The 19,496-nt window shown below is 31.5% G+C and overlaps 3 protein-coding genes across 3 annotated transcripts; all 3 read left to right on the top strand.

Moving 5' to 3' along the window:
• The first annotated feature begins 203 nt into the window (after positions 1-203).
• On the top strand, positions 204-5,126 carry LOC108905059 (charged multivesicular body protein 4c-like). Its single transcript, XM_023453945.1, has 4 exons — positions 204-491; positions 591-768; positions 970-1,217; positions 4,704-5,126. Exons 1-4 carry the CDS (start codon positions 311-313, stop codon positions 4,754-4,756), a joined length of 660 nt encoding a protein of 219 aa, XP_023309713.1. The 5' UTR covers positions 204-310; the 3' UTR covers positions 4,757-5,126.
• Positions 5,127-8,086: 2,960 nt separating this feature from the next.
• LOC108905056 (MIP18 family protein CG30152) lies at positions 8,087-9,937 on the top strand. Its single transcript, XM_018707828.2, has 5 exons — positions 8,087-8,398; positions 8,484-8,561; positions 8,615-8,694; positions 8,757-8,940; positions 9,742-9,937. The coding sequence occupies exons 1-5, from the start codon at positions 8,389-8,391 to the stop codon at positions 9,837-9,839; spliced, it is 450 nt and encodes a 149-aa protein (XP_018563344.1). The 5' UTR covers positions 8,087-8,388; the 3' UTR covers positions 9,840-9,937.
• A 1,001-nt stretch (positions 9,938-10,938) lies between these two features.
• LOC108905110 (cystathionine beta-synthase) lies at positions 10,939-18,812 on the top strand. The gene is made up of 10 exons (XM_018707889.1): positions 10,939-11,293; positions 11,721-11,827; positions 14,347-14,514; positions 14,568-14,749; positions 14,831-14,917; positions 14,975-15,260; positions 15,325-15,502; positions 15,556-15,690; positions 18,259-18,446; positions 18,557-18,812. Exons 1-10 carry the CDS (start codon positions 11,121-11,123, stop codon positions 18,646-18,648), a joined length of 1,596 nt encoding a protein of 531 aa, XP_018563405.1. The 5' UTR covers positions 10,939-11,120; the 3' UTR covers positions 18,649-18,812.
• The last annotated feature ends 684 nt before the right edge of the window (positions 18,813-19,496 follow it).

Below are 19,496 nucleotides of genomic sequence, written 5' to 3' on the forward strand. Positions count from 1 at the left end.
CTCGAGATGTTTACTCCCACCACTCGAGTGATTATTACCCTACGGTTGCACCCCAAAATGTTAGTGCATACTGCAAATAGTCACTGATTGCGTAACCTTTTTTTAGAATAAAACGAAAAAGTGGTTAGGTTTTGAAGTGCGTGAGCTTTTTTTTTTTTTTCAGCGGCGCACAAATATNAAATCCTGACATCTGCAGGGCTCGGTTAAGAACCGCTGTCAAATTTGTTGTCATTGGAAAACTCATTATTTTTTTTGGTGACTAATAGCAATAGCGTAGTGTTCTAGTGAATTGTACTAATAACAAAAAAAAATGAGTTTTTTCGGAAAACTTTTTGGTGGCAAAAAAGAGGATGAGGGGCCCACCACTGGAGAAGCTATACAGAAGCTTAGGGAAACAGAAGATATGTTGCTGAAAAAGCAAGATTTTCTGGAAAAGAAGATAGATGAGTACATGTTACTAGCTAAGAAAAATGCCTCTAAAAACAAAAGGGGTAAGTAATACAGGCTAAAAATTGTTTCCCTATCACAATTTGTCGAGTTTGTGACATAAAACAAATCGAGTCTTTGGTATACCAATCATGTGGTTTTAGTTGCGCTTCAAGCCCTTAAAAAGAAGAAAAGGCTAGAAAAAAATTTGCAACAAATAGATGGAACGCTTACGACGATCGAGATGCAAAGAGAAGCTCTAGAAGGAGCTAACACAAATACGGCCGTATTAAACTCTATGAAAAATGCTGCAGAAGCACTGAAAACAGCTCACAAAGACTTGTATGTAGTTCTAAAGTTATCAAAATCAATGTTATTTTATAAAAATTTTGAATACGAAATTGTCTATAACCTCCATATTAAATCAAAGTTAAAACTCTTATCTGTTTAACTATAAAAATTATGACCAGAAAGTAAGATTAGATTAAGATAAACATTATTTAAATGATGGGAGATGATGGTGTTCACTGATGTATATTTTAGGGATGTGGATAACGTTCACGATATCATGGATGATATTGCTGAACAGCACGACTTAGCTAACGAAATTTCAAATGCAATAAGCAACCCTGTAGGATTTGCTGACGATTTAGATGAAGAAGAACTGGAAAAGGAGTTGGAAGAGCTGGAACAGGAAGGTCTGGAAGAAGATTTGCTTAAAGTGCCTGGCCCTACAGAACTGCCAGCCGTGCCAACAGGAGCTATCGCCAAACCAGTCAAGCCAACGGCTAGTGAGTATATTCAGTATAATTACGTATTGCATCGTGAGTTACTTGTTCCATTTGAAGAAATGTTTTAACGAATCATCACTCGTCATGCATTTATAATTACATAGAATGTTTAGGTGAAATTATTGTGGTAGTAATGGAAAAAATTAATTATGTAAAAATGTATGTGCATTATTTAGCTTACGTCTAAAAATGTACATTCTTTAAGGCTATTTACGGAGATTAGAATGTATAAGTACATATAATTTCTACATTTATTTATGGACATATTTGGAAAAAACTTTGGCTATTGGCAGAAATATGTTATGTCCACTTTAGATCCTGTAAAAATTTTCATAATGCCAAGAGTTTTCTTAAAAAAAGTTAAAAATTAAAATTTTGTTACTTGATCAACAATGCATTGTGACATCATTAAGTGCGACCAAGATCGGAAGCTGTTTCTCATCTGTCTGATGTCTAGTCTACAATTTCGATGAATACGAGACAGAACTTATTCTAAAAAAACACGTATATGGGGAGCCCCAAAGAAAAAGGAACACTGGCTGTCTCTAGATTCTTGTTACTTAGTATTCTTATACTGTCGGGCCCTCCTATCTCTGTCATTCTTCTTGATTCTCGATCACAGTAAATGGTGTCACGAATGAAAGCGGCAGCAAACACCCATTTAAAACGTTTATTTTGCACGCCAAACTGTAATAATTATTAATTAACAACCTCTAAGACATTTGTAATATTTTCATTACATGATTATACAGAGTGTCCTGAATTGCAGTGTGTCTTAACGTCAAATTACGACGATTTATGCTAATTTACCTATGTGCAAAAATGCACTGTAAGGGCGCTAGGGGGCACCAAAGCTTTCGAAAAAATAATAATCAGTTATAAAACGGAAAAGCGTTGAACAATTAAAATGAAACTTGGTGTGTGAAAATATATTGCTAAAGGGCTTTTTCGGATGCAATTAATGTTAATTACCCACTTGCACAAATGCCTGGATACCTCAGTTAAGGATGTTTATCGGGTACGTCTAAAGTCGAATGAGAGTTTCTGTAGATTCGCTGACTAAAGTAATAAGCCTTTAGATTTGGCAACATTGCACTTGGCTGGCGCGCTCGGCTCGGCGTTCGCTCGCTCGCGTTCTATAATTCTGTTTGTTTGAATGCCTAGGCTCATAGCCCTTTTCTTTTATTCGTGATTTCGGAATCATAACGCGTTATGATTCTGAAATCATGAATAAAAGAAATGGGCTCTAATGTCACACCTGCGAATTTCAAATAATACGCTACGTCGAGTACCGCTATCACGGGTAATAGAGGTTAAGTTAGTCAATGACGGCAGTTTGAAGGAGAATTATTATAAATTATGTATCTGACAAGTACCTAATCGATTTCACCGAGCTGTCATACGGTTCCTTAGATATTGGTTTCCTATTTATACAAGTTGCTGTGGAAACTGTTCATTAATTGTTGCGCATTCTAAAGCCTGTATCGGACAATGCAATTTAGTTGCAGCGACAAAATTGCCGGGATTTTGTTGCGAGGATAAAATTGCATGTTTATTATCACACAATGGGACAAAATTGCTGCAATTTGTTTAGTTTCCAGTAGAGTTACCAACTATGCATTGTTTAACATGTAAAATTTCTTGTATGCATCTTGTAAACAATTATTTTTTATTCAAGCAAAACATTGCAATGGATGAAAATTTAAAAGTAAATTGCTGTATAGCTTTAATAGTGGCTTCAACAGTGTTACTAACAACAACCATGATCAACAGCCAATAACAGCTAGGTTCGCAATAAACAAATCTTCATAAAAGTAACTAGAATCCCTGCAATTTTGTTGCACGGAATAGAGCATGTTCTAATTCATGCAATTCAGTTGCCGGGACAAAATTGCATGGTCTGATAAGAAAAATTTCATGGATTCTATCGCGGCAACCAAATCCCTGCAACAAAATTGCATTGTCTGATACAGGCTTAAGTGGAAAGACCAAAAAAATCTGCATTCTCATAAGACTGTACCAAATCGAGAAAAATTATTTTATTAATATCTTCTCTCTTAGGTATCCAAACTAGTCATAATTTTTTTTGAAGATTTTCTTCAAATTAATAAGCTTATATTAATTTTTTTATGAATATTTGTCAATTCCATATAAGATAAACCTCGTTCATTTTTTTTGTGTATTTTCTGATTGTCACAATTTTTTTCAGGTAAAGCTAAAACTTTTCTAAATAAATTCTGTCTCTTCTAAAATGTCATTAACTCATACCGTTTAGTCGCAAAAATTCAACAATCATCCGCCACGTGCAGCTCGGCAAATAAATTTGCGCCTTATGGATTAGAAATAATCAATACGAGTATCAGTTATTTTTTAAGAGGACTAAACACATGCATTGTTCAAAATGGAGGTTTTATTGAAAAATTAATACCTATGATATTATTTACGTATTTTACTTTAATTTTTGTTATAAAATTTCCAATATCTTGTTATCACATTAGTAGACATTTATTTATTTATTTTATTTTTGTTGATTTTTAATAAACTGAATAAAATTATTTTATCAAATTCTGTCATATCCCATAATCGGTACTCGTAACTCTAATTCATAAGGCACAAATTTATTTGCTGGGCTGCAAGTGACGGACGTTGAATTTTTTGTGAGTAAACGGTATTAATTATCAGAATTTATTAAAAATTTTTTAGGTTTCACCAGAAAAAATTTGTGATAATCAGATTACACAAAATTGATATGATTATTTTTTTAAATAAGGTATCCAATTTAAGGCATTTGTGCAAGTTAATTGCATCAGGATCAAGAAAAGTCTTTTACCAATATATTTTAACATATCAAATTTAATTTTAATCATTCAAAGCTTTTCCATTTTATAACTGATTATTGATCTTTTTTCGGAAACTTAGGTCCCCCGCCTAGCGCCCTTGCATGCATTTCACCATGCATTGTTGTCAAATCTCATTTTTTTTATCTCCCTCTCACCTCACACAGAAACTTTACGATGAGGACACAAACATACCAGATTATAACTAAACATTGAAATCAATATCTTAAACTCTTACACAAAGAAATTTTATTATAAAATTAAACTTAATAAAACAACACTGCGCTACACATATTCTAATTCGACTCCAGTAAAAACTAATGCTTTATGCAGAAAGTCGCGATATAAACTAAATCTATAATAAATGTAATAAAATGAAGCGGTGACATATTCAGATTTTTGCCGGCCTAGTGCACTGTTGTTATATCACATCAGGTGGATGGACATTATGTAGTTTACCTAAACTAGGTCGAAGTGGGAGATTTTGTTTTGTTTTTGTTTGTTTTTTCTAAACAAGTGATAGACTAGTACCTAAATTTGAAATGTACATTAGTTACGTTCAGTGTTTGAATTTAAATTTTTTTTTGTAATTCTGTAGAAAGCAGGATTTTGTAACGGTTTTTCGATATTACGTTATTTTTTATTTCAGAAAAAGTGGACGATGACGATGACATGAAGGAATTGGAAGCCTGGGCCTCGTAAGAAAATGGAATAGTCACCACAGTTACAGCATAAATTTCAGCACCTTGAATATTTTAAATATAAGAAATAAAAATCTAAAAACTAAAACAACTTGTAATGAATTAGGGCTAATCTGAGGTAGTCACGAACTATTTTGAAACTCCAAGGGGATATAAATATGTTAAAAATGCCTTTTTTAATTTTTGAACTCTCAAATAAGTTCATGACTTCCATTAGAATAAATCTATAGCTGCCGCAACTGTTGGCTTTGGTTCGCTTTTATATCATGTATATATAATAATTACTGTTTAAAATGTAGTTAATAACGGTTAAATTAATTTTGATTATTTTGGTAGCAAAGTTTAAATATTAAACTATATATATTTACGTACCCGTTGTTTTAATCAAAACACACTTGATATCTACGTGATAGCAGGAAAACAAATGAAGTCCAAACAAAATGGCAACAGATGTTAATTTAAATGAAATGGAACACCCTGTATATTTTTACATGTTTGGATAGAATGTTCTTGTCGAGCGTAGTCATATAGGGTTTTGTGAGTCCGTCTCTAACAATAAGTGAGATATTGCCCCTAAAAAAAGGAAAGAAAGTTTATTTATTAAGAAAATAAAACATGTAATTGTTAGACCTCTTTCAGGCATTTATGCCTTTTTTCCAATTATGTACGGATTTACAGATTTAGTTGTAATATATTTTGACATATCGGACATTGATATTGTCCAAAATGAGTATAGATTTTAACTAAATCTCACTAATTAGGCCATGTGAGGCATAAATACTCATGTACAATGTTATATGGTAGGCCGTGACGGTGACAGGTAGTAATTTCATGACAATGTTATTGATTGACAGTTTGTATACATATAAATAGTTTACACAGAAGTAGAAAATTGACATATAGGAATTAAAACACAGCACCTAAAGTTCTTCATACTCAACTTTAATTCCTAATATTTCAAATTTATACTTCTGTGTAACCCATTTTATAATTAAATAAATACAAACTCAATCAACAACAATGTTGTAATGACAGTATTCTTCTGTCACTCTCATGGCCTACCATACAACATTGCCCATGAGTAATTAGGCCTCTCACGGCCTAATTAGTGAGATTTAGTCCCTATATGTCAAAATAGGTATATTACAACTAAATCTGTAAATCCTTACGTAATTGGAAAACAGGGAGAAATGTCCGAAAGAGGTCTAACAATTATTAACTGTCTTAGTTTCTTAATGAAAAACGTTTTCGTTTTTTAATAATATCTCGCTTATTGTTAGAGATGGACCCAGCAAACCCTGTATGAGTATGCTCGACAGGGAATGTTCTGTCCATAGACCATCGTTCTATCCAAATACGTATGTAAAAAATATACACAGTGTTCTATTTAAATTAACAAAGTTAACATTCACGGCCATTTTGTTTGGACTTTATTTGTTTTTTCTACTATAATTTTTGCAAACATCATAAAAAATCGTTCAACTTTTGTATTTCACATTTTTTTATCTCTAAAAACAAAAAAGTTAATTGGGGGATCAAAATATAGTGAATCTCCCTCTACAATACCTAAAAAGTCACTGTATTACTGTATAAGTAGTTCATTTCGGTCTAGCTCTAGCGACATTAAAACTACCCAGTTTACTTAAGTTAGTGTCATCACTGTCATCTATTACTATTTAGAATAAGTACGAATATGTTTGTGAAGTACAACAATTGGAAACAATAGATGGCGCTTAATGCATAACATTGGACATAGTCACATAATCCTAGATAAATGATACTATAGATAGGAAACTTGAACAGATTTCGTGGTCACTAACAGCGCTAACTGTTGACACTTTCTCCAACTTCTAGTGCTTTCCTTTTCTAGGAATTATCGGTAATACAGTGAGTTAAATTACCTGTAGCCGGTAAAAGATGCAGGCGCCATCTAGTTGTACGCTCTACAACTATATACCTATCCAATATTTGTTTTAGGTATTATGCCGCCGCTAAATTTAAAATTACATAACAAATCTCACCCTACACAGATCACTCAGAAATTGATTTTGTAAAATAATTTTCACGTAGATAATTTTTGTCACCATGACAAAATAAGTACATTTGATAAAAAGCATTAAAATCACTCAAGCATTAAAGACACTTTTAAATGCTCTAATAGTCTTCCTACTTAAAATAAGAAATAATTTTGATACTGTAACTTTTTAAAATGTTTGTTGAAAAAATTTCAAATTTCAGTACATATTTTGAAAAAAAAGAGTGGAAATGATTATAGAGCTTCAGTGCTTTCTATATTGTATTAGCTTTCACGGTGAATAAAAAAATATTACAAGTAAATAATTTTACTAAACCAATCTTTGATTAATTCTTTCGTTGTGTTGATATCCATAAAAAAAACTACCTACCTCTGATCACATTTTTTATTAAAAAAAAAACAAAACATTTTATTATTAATAAAAAAATGTGATTATATGATGATCAGACATTATTATGTTTTACAAATAAATGTGAATGAAATATCTAATAAAACACACTAAAAACACAAATAAAACACACACCAACACTCGCCAAACCTAACCAACAATAAACATGAACAACAATAACAACATGAATGACATGAAATGATTCATAATTGCAATTGTCAAAATTTATTCTACAAAATCTTTGTGGCGACATCTATAGACTCTTTCCCCAACTTGTATATCCATCTCAAGCCACGTGGTTCCCAGTTTCCCCATATTTTCAAGTATAAGTTCTCGGGCCCTGCACATAATTGAGTGACTCAAGACACAAGATTATTTTCTATGCTCAAAATGGCTGATGGACTGATGAAACATTGGTTAGTCAAGATTTTTTACAAACCTTAGGATAAAGTCCCTACCTCTAAAATTGATTTTATAAGTTACGCTTCGGACACTTCGGATAAGTCAAAGCAGTGACTATAACAAGAATTGTTATAGTCACTGGTCAAAGTCCGTCAAGATCCAGAGAGCAATTTATTGAGCTATTATAATAGTTTAACCACAGCATATAAAGTTTGCTGTGGTTTAACTTTAACTTGCCTTTTTTTTAACTGTCTCTTCTAAGATCTGTCGACGTCGATCTGGTTGCTCCCATATGAGTAACTAAATAAATTATTTACTCATATGGTTGCTCCCTGTCCGCGAACGGCCTAATTTCCCCTAAAAGTAGACAATTTCAACAAATTAGATTGAACAAATATTTTTAACCGATTGTTACCGTTTGCCTCAAAATATTTTTCTAAATATAAATGACATGAATTTAATTTGAAGCACGGTTATTTTTTTCTAAATTTTATTTAGTTATAAAAATCCTAGTTTGAATTTGTTTTAGAGTGACAAAATTAAGATGCAAATCATCTATCTATCCTCTCGAGTATTTTTGTGATAATGATTAATGCGGGTCGAGTCACTTGATTGATAAGGTACTCTTTCAGTCTTAACAAGTAAAAGGGAGAGAAAGTGTTCGATGCCAAGTGCGAACTTCGAACAGAAAAGAGAAAAATAAATTCTTTATCGGTGAACGGAAATAGTCGATAGTGTTTTGTTACCTTTTGCTCACCTGCGATTATGGCATTAAAATGATAAGGAGTCAGCTTAATTACTACCAGTTATGTTTGAAGGTTAGCCTATCAGCTGATTCTTATACATTGTTATTACGTATTGAGTTTTGCAAAATGTTATCATTTTTTCGTAAAAAATTTTCAGATAGAGACAGCCCGGTGAAAACAAATGGCGTAAGTGATGTTTTCAAGGATAGTACAGAATTAAAAGATACTGTTTATGGTAAAATTTTTATTTTTATGTTATGTTTTCATTGATGATATTAAATATTTTAGATTTTATAAGAACTATAAAAGATCCAGAGAAACCCAATACACTGGAAGAACTTAATGTAGTGTATGAGGAGGGAATACAAGTACTTTAATGTCCATATATTTCCATAATTATCTGTTTTAGTTGAAAATTAATTATTTTTAGGTTAGGCAACCCACTTCTGGAAAAATTAATGTAGTGAGGGTGGAGTTCAACCCCACTGTACCTCACTGTTCCTTAGCTACATTGATAGGTTTATGTATTCGGATAAAATTGGAACGTAATATGCCATGTCCCATCAAATTAGATATATTTATTAAAGATGGAGCACATACGACTGAACATGAAAGTACGTCTTTAAATATTTAATTTCAAATTAAGTTTTTCCAAAACACAATATGTGATGTACAGGGTGTTTTGGAAAAAATAGTTTTTTGTTTTTGAGATAGGTACAGGACGTCAAATGTATTATTTGAAACCCAAATTTTGGCTATATAAAGGTTAAGTTTTTGGAAGTGTTAAATATGAGTGTTATTAGTTTTTGGAAATCTGCTAGAGGTCGCTAGTAACAGTAACATTTTATGACTTTTGAGGTTAGGTTTTTTTCTAGTGTCATGTAAAATTTTGTTGTACATAAAAAAGGTGATCTTGTTAAAAATGCTTCATTTAAAAAAGGAACGCAATTGATTGCCCCTACGTCAATTAACTTTTACTCCTTAATATACAGGGTGTCTGTAAAATGGTGTGCCATACTTGAAGGGTAGTTTTCTCGTATGAAAATTTATTAGCTTGCTTCCTTAAAAAAGTTGATATTAGTAAAAATAGAATAAAACATTCTTTTCGGAGACTTAATCTGAATTGGTATATTTTCATCCAAAAAAGCTGTTCTTATAGCAGCCTCTTCGTTTCTGACCACCTTGTATATGTATTAGGGGATATATGACTCGATTTGATTTTCTATCAATGAATTTAGAACTTTGCCGATACTGTAAAGAACCTGACCTCGAAAAAAAAATCATTGGTGACCTGTATTAAAAACAAAAGAGGGCAGGCTCATGGACCATGGGATAAAATTGTCTTAATTTTTTAATCTATCAGGTCCTGAATTTTCCAAGACACCCTGTGACTGTAATTATATTTCTTTTTGCAGTTAATAAACAAATTAATGACAAGGAACGGATAGCCGCTGCTATGGAAAATCCAAATTTAAAGAAAATGGTTGAAAATTGTATTTTAGAGGAAGACTGATTACATCCTGTGTAGGATAACGATTGGTTAATTTATGCTGATTGTTTTATTGTCTTATATATTTTCTATAATAAATTTTATTTAAATATGTAAACCTATTTACTTAGCTGTATTTATTATCTAGTTCGCGTAGTTTTAAGTTATGAAGATTTTTCATTACTTGCAGATCTATTTTGATCGAGTTTTTTCTCCAACTTCCAATAGACACAAACTTCGCTATTTAAGGCTCGCATTCTATTTCCAATTTTATTGCAAATTTCTCATCTAAAATAGAAATAAAATTAATATTAATATGTAAACAGTACCTACGTAAATACCAATAATGCTGCTTAAATTAACCTAATTCACCTAATTTATTTGACGTACCTACATAGAAGTTTTTGTAACATACTAATCAAATGAGTTATTAATAAACTGTTATATATATTTTTTTCAGAGGCAATTAAAGATTACATTGTTAAAAAAAACGGTAAAATGGTCAAAAATACATCAAATAAGAAAACGTAAAAACAAATTCAGAGGTACCATACACAAAACATAATGTTCCATGCTATCGCTGATAACAAATAACAAATTATTAATTCTTATTTTTAACGTATGAGCTGTAAATAAAATGAGAATTATATTATAATCCGCCCGTGTTGAATGTTTATGCTTCATTGATTATTATATTATACAATATATTGTGAATACCAAATTCTCTTTGTAAGTATTGCCCGAAATTACGCTGGCCCCAAAATTCTTACTGAGCAGTACTGTAAAAAAACGAAATTTGAAAACCCGTGATCAAAGGAGCCACAAAGCTTTTCTGCATTTTTGTAAAATGAGCTAGCTGAGCAGCTGATGCTGATTTAACTCGGGCCAACTGTAAAATTAATACATATTTGATAATATTTTCCTTTGTTTATAATTTCTACCAACTTGTACTATAAAATAGTAAAATACCCTACTCTATTTTCTCACTATTTCATACGATTTCGTACCGCTGTTTTAGGTATTTTCAGTATTTTGTAGTGTATGTTTTAAACATTTTACCGCTACCGTACGCGTTTCCGTTTCTCGTTCTACTTTTCTTTTCACTCACACTCGCACTTCACACTTCACTTCGGCATTTCACACGAATTGCGAATAGCATAGCAACACCAACCCATTCCCTAGCGGTTTGTGTACGCGTTTTATTTGATTTAAAATTTATTGGAGTGGAGAAGTTGCGGTCTGGAAAAAGTGTGTAAACTTGTTCTCTAACATTAATCTCTTATTATACTTTTTACATTTACTAAAATGAGTGAGGTTGCTTGCAAGAAAAATGATGTTGAAAATTCAAAACGCCTAAAAACTAACCTGACATTTTGGTCGCCGTTGAACGATAGTTTTGGTTTACCAGATAAAAAATCAAAGTGTACATGGACAAGAAACTGTAATAAGGAGACAACGCCACATAGTACTCACGAATGGTATGTATTTTTGTAATTAAAATTGTTTTAAAATCCTACTTTCGGCGTCTCTCAGTTCCGGATAACTCTCTGCCTTGTGTAAGATTCTGGGAGATGTGGCAGAAAAAATTTAAATATTTAAATTTATTTGGTTATGAGTATCTTTTATGTAGCTTTGTATGAGGTGGTTAGCTTTAAAAGTTTTAGGTATTTTTTAAAGTAGATACCCTAAAAACACATTATTGTGTCTATGTAATACCTATTAACTTTGATAAACGTGTATCCTTTAAATACATATTTGTTTTATGAACTGAACATTTAAATATTCCACATCACTAAATTTTGTTTTTTGAAAGATTTTGAGATGGATACATTTTTTCTAAATAAAAAAAAACAATTGAAACTATGATTGAATTTAAATTCAGTTGTTAGCACATTATTTTTTTAGGAAACGAACTTCAAAAATATTGCCAGATATTCTTGCCGCTATCGGAAATACTCCTTTAGTAAAACTAAACAAAATACCAAAAGCGGCAGGATTAAAGTGTAATGTGTGTAAGTATATTTTGGATTTCATTCTATTTACTCAGAGGATTAAGTAAACCTATAATGTTAATCTTTCTCCACCTAAAGTAATAAACATTAAGTCAAATAAAGATAGGCAGGTAGCGGAATCATTTATTTACTATAAATGATGATTGAGCAAATATTTTTATGAATAAGATACAGTAGGTACTTGAAAAAAGTAAAAGGCATTTTATGTGAATATCTCAAAATGTGTTTAAATACTTTCGAATCAAATTTAAAAACTGTTAATGTTATTTATGTTATTAAGTATCATAATTGTTATTGAATATTTTATAAAAAAATTGTCAGTGTTTATATGAGGCAGCTGAAATAATGATTTTTTTTGTACAATATTTTTACCAAAAAAAAAAAATAAATGATTGTGAATTCAAATTCATGACGTCTTGTCCATAGCATACCAATTGTGGTAAAATAGGTAGATATGTAAGTAGGTTTCCTGCATGATGAAATCTTTTTTTAACATTGCTTACAAATTTTTGTTCATTTATATATTGTAGTACCTATCCCATATCTGTCAGTTAAGTACTAAACTAATTAAAGATTGAATATTTCAAGTGATTACCTAGAAACAAGTTGAATATCTTAAGTGGTTATCTAGAAATTCTAATAATTTGAGGATAGGAAATTCTAAGTCTTGAGATTCTTAGTTGTGAAATAATGAAGCTAAATAATTTATGGGTTAGTTATTTTTGTTACCATTTAATACTTATTTATAAAACACAAATTAAAAATGAGGTCAGTTTATAGTTCAGAATAAACATTTCACAGTTTCATAATGTAGTGTGTAATATGTACATTATCGTATTTCATAATTATTGTTATTCATTTTTTGCTATACATTTACAGATTACATATTTTTATACTTATAATATACAGGGTTGTGATAATTTCCATTTTAAGAACACGTCTTTTGCTGATTTTGGATAGTTAGTGATTAGTGATTAATGGTTCATTTTAAAGTTAATTCAGATAAATTCAAAATATTTTTTTTTTAAATCAAGTCAATATTTTCGATAGGTACCAGAAATATAGCTGAACCAGAAATGTCTAGTTAAATAAATAATTGTCCATATTAAAAACTGAAAATGATTAAATATAATTATATCCGCTTTCTTATGTCACTTACGATTAAATTACAATTAGAAATGTTTTCCATACTTTGATGCTACAAAATATGAATAATACTGCACAGTAGTAAAACTTAAATTGAATCTTCCTACCCAGATTCAGAGCCCAAAAACTAAATTAAATAAATAAAAAAAGGAGAAGAAAAAACAAAAAAATAAAGATAAAAACGACAAAAAAACAAAAAGAAATAAGTGTGATGTAGTTCATCTCCACGCGGTGCATTTTGGAAAACATGGAATACGCTTTGATTCTATGGCTAAAAGAACTATTTTTTTGAATTCGTGAATAATTAAATTTAAAATGTAAAATTTATATAGTTCAGGATTTACAGGTTTACAATCTATTATTTTGAAATTTAAGGGTTTACAAGTTTGGGATTATTGGGATTATATTTTGTCGGTTTAGGTTGTATAGATTTTATGGGTTTGAGTTTTATGGATTTAGGTTTTGTGGGTTTAGTTTGTATAAGTTTAGATTGTATGGATCTGGATTTTGTGGGTTTGGACGGATGGATTTCATGGGTTTGCGCCTTATTCTTATAGGTTTTGGTTTTGTGGGTTTAGATTTTATTGGTTTAAATTTTATGGGTCTGAATTTTGTGGGTTTAATTTAATGAATTTGGGATTATTAGGTTTATTGAAGGGTTTACAATTAACTGGTTTTAAGATTTATATCTTTTTTTATATTCGCTAAATATTGTTCATATTTTGTGGTAAGAATATAAGAATAGAAGATATAGTAAGTTGAGATCTTAAAATATCGCAACTGTCACAGTGACATAAGAAATCGGACATAATTATGAGTATTTATAAAAAACATCCCAATTTGGACAACTTTTACTACCTCGTATGGAATTTTGAACGTTTTCGCCCACTGCACGTCTATTGATTCTTCAGCATTATTCCGGTCTTACCAAGAGCCAAATTATCTCACAAACAAACTAAACCGTGGGCATATTGATAATTATCTTATTTGGTTTTATGGAAAAATCATAAAATAACATTTGGTAAATATTGTTGTTATTTGATATATTATTTTTTAATAATAATAAAAATTGAGGTAATCAAAAGGTTACAAGTGCTTAAAAACAAGGCAGATAATTATGTTTTTTTACAATTTTTACAGCAACATGTTTCATAACAACAAGTAAACATTTGAACTAAAAATATTGTTGTCAGTAGGTACATGTGTCAGTAAATTTAAAAATATGACATAACATATACTTTGTAGGTTATAAATCTTTTCAAAATATTTATTTTTATATTTACATATATTTTTTGAGGAAAAGAAAAATGAAAAAGCTTCTTAGTTTCTTATCAGTATCACACAATGTTCAGTAAGTTGACCCTAATTTTCAGATGCAAAATGTGAGTATTTTAATCCTGGCGGTTCGGTAAAGGACCGCATCGGCCTTCGGCTGGTGGAAGATGCCGAACAGCAAGGCATCTTAAAACCAGGTTGTACAATTATCGAACCGACATCTGGAAACACCGGCATAGGTGTTGCCCTTGCTGCTGCCGTAAAAGGTATATACTTATCCTTGAATTTTCAATTGGTTTCTGTGAACTAATTTCTTTAGGGTATAGATGTCTCATTGTAATGTCGGAGAAGATGTCAAACGAAAAAGTATCAGTCTTGTTAGCACTTGGAGCCGAAATTGTCAGAGTACCCGTTACCGCAGCTTCCGACGCTCCAGATGGCATGTTTGGAGTAACGCACAGGATGAGAAAGGAGATTCCAAATTCCGTGATTTTGGATCAGGTACGTCGGTTGTAAATTTTTCCAGTTCAATATGCACGGTTTAACCTTAAGTAGGGGTTCAAAGTTAACATTTTCTTTCAGTATTCAAATCCATCTAATCCTCTGGCTCATTACGACACCACAGCTGAGGAAATTTACGATCAATTAGATAAGAAGGTCGATATGATAGTAAGTTACTAATTTTTAATGAAGAGAATGTTTCTTAATCGTCGATGGCTCTTTTAGGTACTTGGGGCAGGTACAGGCGGAACTGTTGCTGGTATAGGCAGGAAATTCAAGGAAATTTCGCCGGACACGGTAATCGTTGGCGTTGATCCTGAAGGTTCCATTTTAGCACAGCCAGAAAAATTGAACGAGAGCGACGTAACATTCTATGAAGTGGAGGGTATAGGTTACGACTTTATACCGACTGTTTTGGATCGATCGGTGGTTGACGAGTGGGTAAAAACGAACGATAAGGAGTCTCTTCCCATGGCTAGAAGGTTGATTAAAGAGGAAGGATTGTTGGTCGGTAAGAAATCATTGAATCGCATCTTTTTTATTAAGGTTTATTTTAAGTTACACGTTTTAAATAGGTACTAGCTCGGGCGCTGTATTAGTCGCTACACTAGAAGCAGCGAAGGATTTGAAAGAGGGTCAAAACGTGGTGGTCATTATGCCCGATAGTATCAGAAACTACATTACGAAGTTTATATCGGACCAGTGGATGGAGGCAAGATCACTTAAGCCTTGCGTTAACACGCAGAATCATTGGTGGGGATATTCGATTAAAAGAATTCTTGCATTCTTAAAAACCCGTGTTTTAGGTGGTGGGATATTAAAGTTTCGACTTTGGAATTGGAAAAATTGCAATCGGTCACCACCGCGATGACGTGCGAAAGGGTTTTGCATCTAATGAAGAAAATGGGCGTTGATCAAATACCGGTTGTTGATGCTAATGGGTAAGTGAATTTCATTAATCCTCACTTTGAATATACAGGGCGATTCACAAACGGCAACCACAAATGAAACCTGGTATTCTTTGGTGAATTTTAAGGGTAGTTTTTATCTAGGACGTTTCGTTAGAAAGATACAGGGTAGATACAGTTCGTTTTTTAAGTTTTACTCGAAAATGAGGCTTTTTTCCAAAAACATAAGAGAGTAGTAATTTGTAGAAAATTGAAAGACGAATCCGAAAATATCATGGTTGTTACCGTAAAGCGGTGGCGTACTATTTTATTTAGAAAAAAATTAAAAAAAAATTCAAAAAAATTTCAATATAATATTTTTTCACATTATCTACAATTTTTGTATATTTTTTTACCCCTTGAGAGGGATGATTGATGGGGGTATGGGAGTACTTGTGTATAAATTATTCTAATGAATGTATTTCGAAACATTATATTTTTCATGCATTACAATTATTTTATGTACTTTGAAGCCAATGGTTGAACTTAGGAGTGGTTTTACCCTCATGTAGGGGTATTTTCCTTCGGTTCTAGTGATTGTGGGTTATTAACGGTTCAATTATCACGTATAAAAGCAAAAGAACAAAAATTATAACTTAAAATATTTTTTGCATTTTTAGGCATTTAGGGGATGATTTCACCCTTTTAGGGATATTATGGGTTGATTTTCAATCCAGACAAGACCGTATCAAATATGAAATTAGATATTTTCACGTTCATAATATTATTTTAATAAAAACAGAAATATGGGGTTTTACAACTGTAGATGATTCTTAATTTGTTCACTTTTTTTGTGTTTGTATCTTTTTTGTAATAAGGGTGATTTTCGAAAATTTTCGAAAAACTGAAAGTGATGCTCATTTTAATTTTTCATGAGTTTTTGGATATTTTTAGGATTTTCCCTGTCGCCTCTGTCAAAGTTTCAAAAACAGGCTTTTTTGCGGTCACTCTTTTAGGAAGAGGCCTCAGATTTTGGACAATGTTTACATAAACACACATGCCCAATTTCAAATTATTTGACTTGCTAGTTTTTACATTATTTAAAACAATTAAATATATTTTTTTAAGTTTAACACCCTGTATCATTTTAACGAAGTGTCATAGATAAAAACTTTATATGAAAGACCCTTAAAATTCACCAAAGAATATTTTCATTTTTGGTCACCATTCGTATATCACCCTGTATGTGTTTCATACTTATTGTATTGAATGGATGTAGGAGCCCTGATTTACCTGTTAACATTAAATAGTTCAACACGTTTTTTCCTCATCAGTTTAGTGATTTACTCTACGAATTCAATTTTTTCGTACATATTGAAAAATTGTTACTTTCCAAACAGCAAAAGTAGTTTTTTGTGCTCAATTTTGCTATACAAATACACTAAAATTTGCCTATGACCTCACAAATAAAATTCAAAGGATTCATTATTCCGTGACCGGGCAGTCCAATGACATGATCTGTTTTTTCAAATCATTATTCAAATATAATCTTTGAATTGGATCACGTTTTATAGTTTTATCCTGGAGTTTTCCAAGAAAACTAATTTACTAGGCCATCTCATTAATGGAAAATTTGTGTTTCAAATACGACAATTTAACATCTTAGCTACTGCCGATTAACAATTTGTGCAGAGAGTGCTGTTTGAGAAACAATAAAAACAACAGAAAGTGAATCGCAATGGAATATTGTTTGTACTGATAATGATAGATGGAGCCATTTGCCGGATTAGACTTGAGGTTATTGTAAAAGTACTTCACAGATTCTAGATACACAAACTAGTTCTAGATTACCACAATAATTGCAGCACCAACTGCTAACATACCTTAGACAAATGTTCAACATTTTTACATTATTTTTACACAACTAAACACCACTAAACTGTAGCATTATTTGTTTGTATTTTATTACAGGTTGTGACGATAACATGACACATGACAGTTTAATTCTGAAATTTAAATGAACAAAGACAATATCACAAATGACTTTATGAGATATAACCTACAAAATATATGTCATATCTTAAATATCATTGCTACTCAATGCCTACTGGCACAAGACATTACTTTGTACCTACTGACAAACAAACCTACTATGTAATTTATGGGTACTATGAAAGCGTGACTTGTTTTCATACTAAACTAAATAATTTTTTTAACTATTGATGTTGAGGGAAGCAACTACTCTGCGAGATACATGCTAGTAACGTAGCTAGCGAATTACTTTAGCTGTTTATTAAATTAGATATTGAGGCTGTGTTTCAATGCTTTCACGGCACCTACAGATTAGTAGGTCATCCTTTGCCAGTAGCTGCAAATGCTCTGTGCCAGTAAGCTTTGAGTAACAATGACATTTAAGATATATCCTTTAGGTTAGGTTATATCTCACCCACACTCAAAACGTGTTGATAGAATGACATCCTATTAGATATTAAATCAACTATAAATTCAGGATACATAACGTAATCATTTTCGATTGAGACCAATTCCTGATTATCTTTTTACGGTTATCTAAGGTTTACCGTTACTGTAAGAGTTAATTATTAGTGAGCAATGTCTTTCCAGTGGCATCGTTGGCGTGGTAACTTTGCAGAATCTCATGACGAAACTCCTAGCCGGGACGGTACAGTCGAACGAGAACACGGATAAGGTGATCGTCAGGATCTACCCGAAGGTGTACAAAACAGCTAATCTTGGTCTCGTATCGAGAATCTTGGAAAAGGAATCATATATTTTATTGTTAGAAAAGCAAGGTAATGGAATATATCTAGATATTGAAGTTTGTGTTGAATAACTTCTGTTGTTAAAATCAGTTTTGTGCCCCTTAACCTTCTCTGTATGATAATTACATTATGTTTTTTAGGTACTGGCAGCTCGCAGATTGAAAAACCATTAGGGATAATAACACCAATTGATCTACTTCAGTATATTTCTAAGAATCAAAAGGATAAATAGATTAACTTGTGTAGTTTTAACATACAACACATTTTTTTTTTGTTTTTATCCTCAGAGGGTACAGACAAAAAGAAAGCACCGTTGTACCAAATTGAATAAGTATAAACAGTACAATGCATTTAATGAACAATTTTAATTGTATAATAAAGACAATTTTAACTTTTGTTTTGTTTATTTTATCTTTTGCGTTAGCGCAACCACAAAAGTGAAAAACCGTAAAAAAATAATCGAAATTAAAGAAAAAACCTACTCTAGATTTAAGATATCTCATAACTCAGCGACGCCTTGTATACTTTATTTTTGTTAAGACATTGTTCGAATTGAAAGAGTTTGTAATTGATGTTTTAAAGAGAAGTTCGTTTGTGAACAGTTGTTTAAATGGAGTGTATTAACTACATTATAAAATGAAAATAGATTAAAAAATATGAAACAAATATGCGCAAAAATTATACACAGGGTGTCCTGGAAATCCATCAGGTAACTCCAGGAGGTGATTTTACGTATTAAAATAATAGTATGTAATGAAATTTTTTTTTCGAATTATCAGTTGTAGCTTGCCAAGTTTCATATTTCTTTTTAAATAACTTATTTACTTCAAGTTCGATTAGTTTCTCATTTTGACGCACCCACCAAGTAGCTCTATTGGACCAGTCAGAGAAAAGTTTCATTATGTGCCGCTAGAGGGCACTTTACCTTGAACTCGACATTTGTATGTTCATAATCAATTTGTCTATGATTCATAACTATTTTCCTTGCTAGACATCACATTAATTTAAACATTATTGAAAAGAGTAAATTATGTACTCTATTCAAGCCGATAACCGATGTAACCGTTTAGCTGAAAATCG

This window comes from Anoplophora glabripennis, unplaced genomic scaffold, assembly GCF_000390285.2.
Source record: "Anoplophora glabripennis isolate ALB-LARVAE unplaced genomic scaffold, Agla_2.0 scaffold129, whole genome shotgun sequence".
Taxonomy (NCBI): domain Eukaryota; kingdom Metazoa; phylum Arthropoda; class Insecta; order Coleoptera; family Cerambycidae; genus Anoplophora; species Anoplophora glabripennis.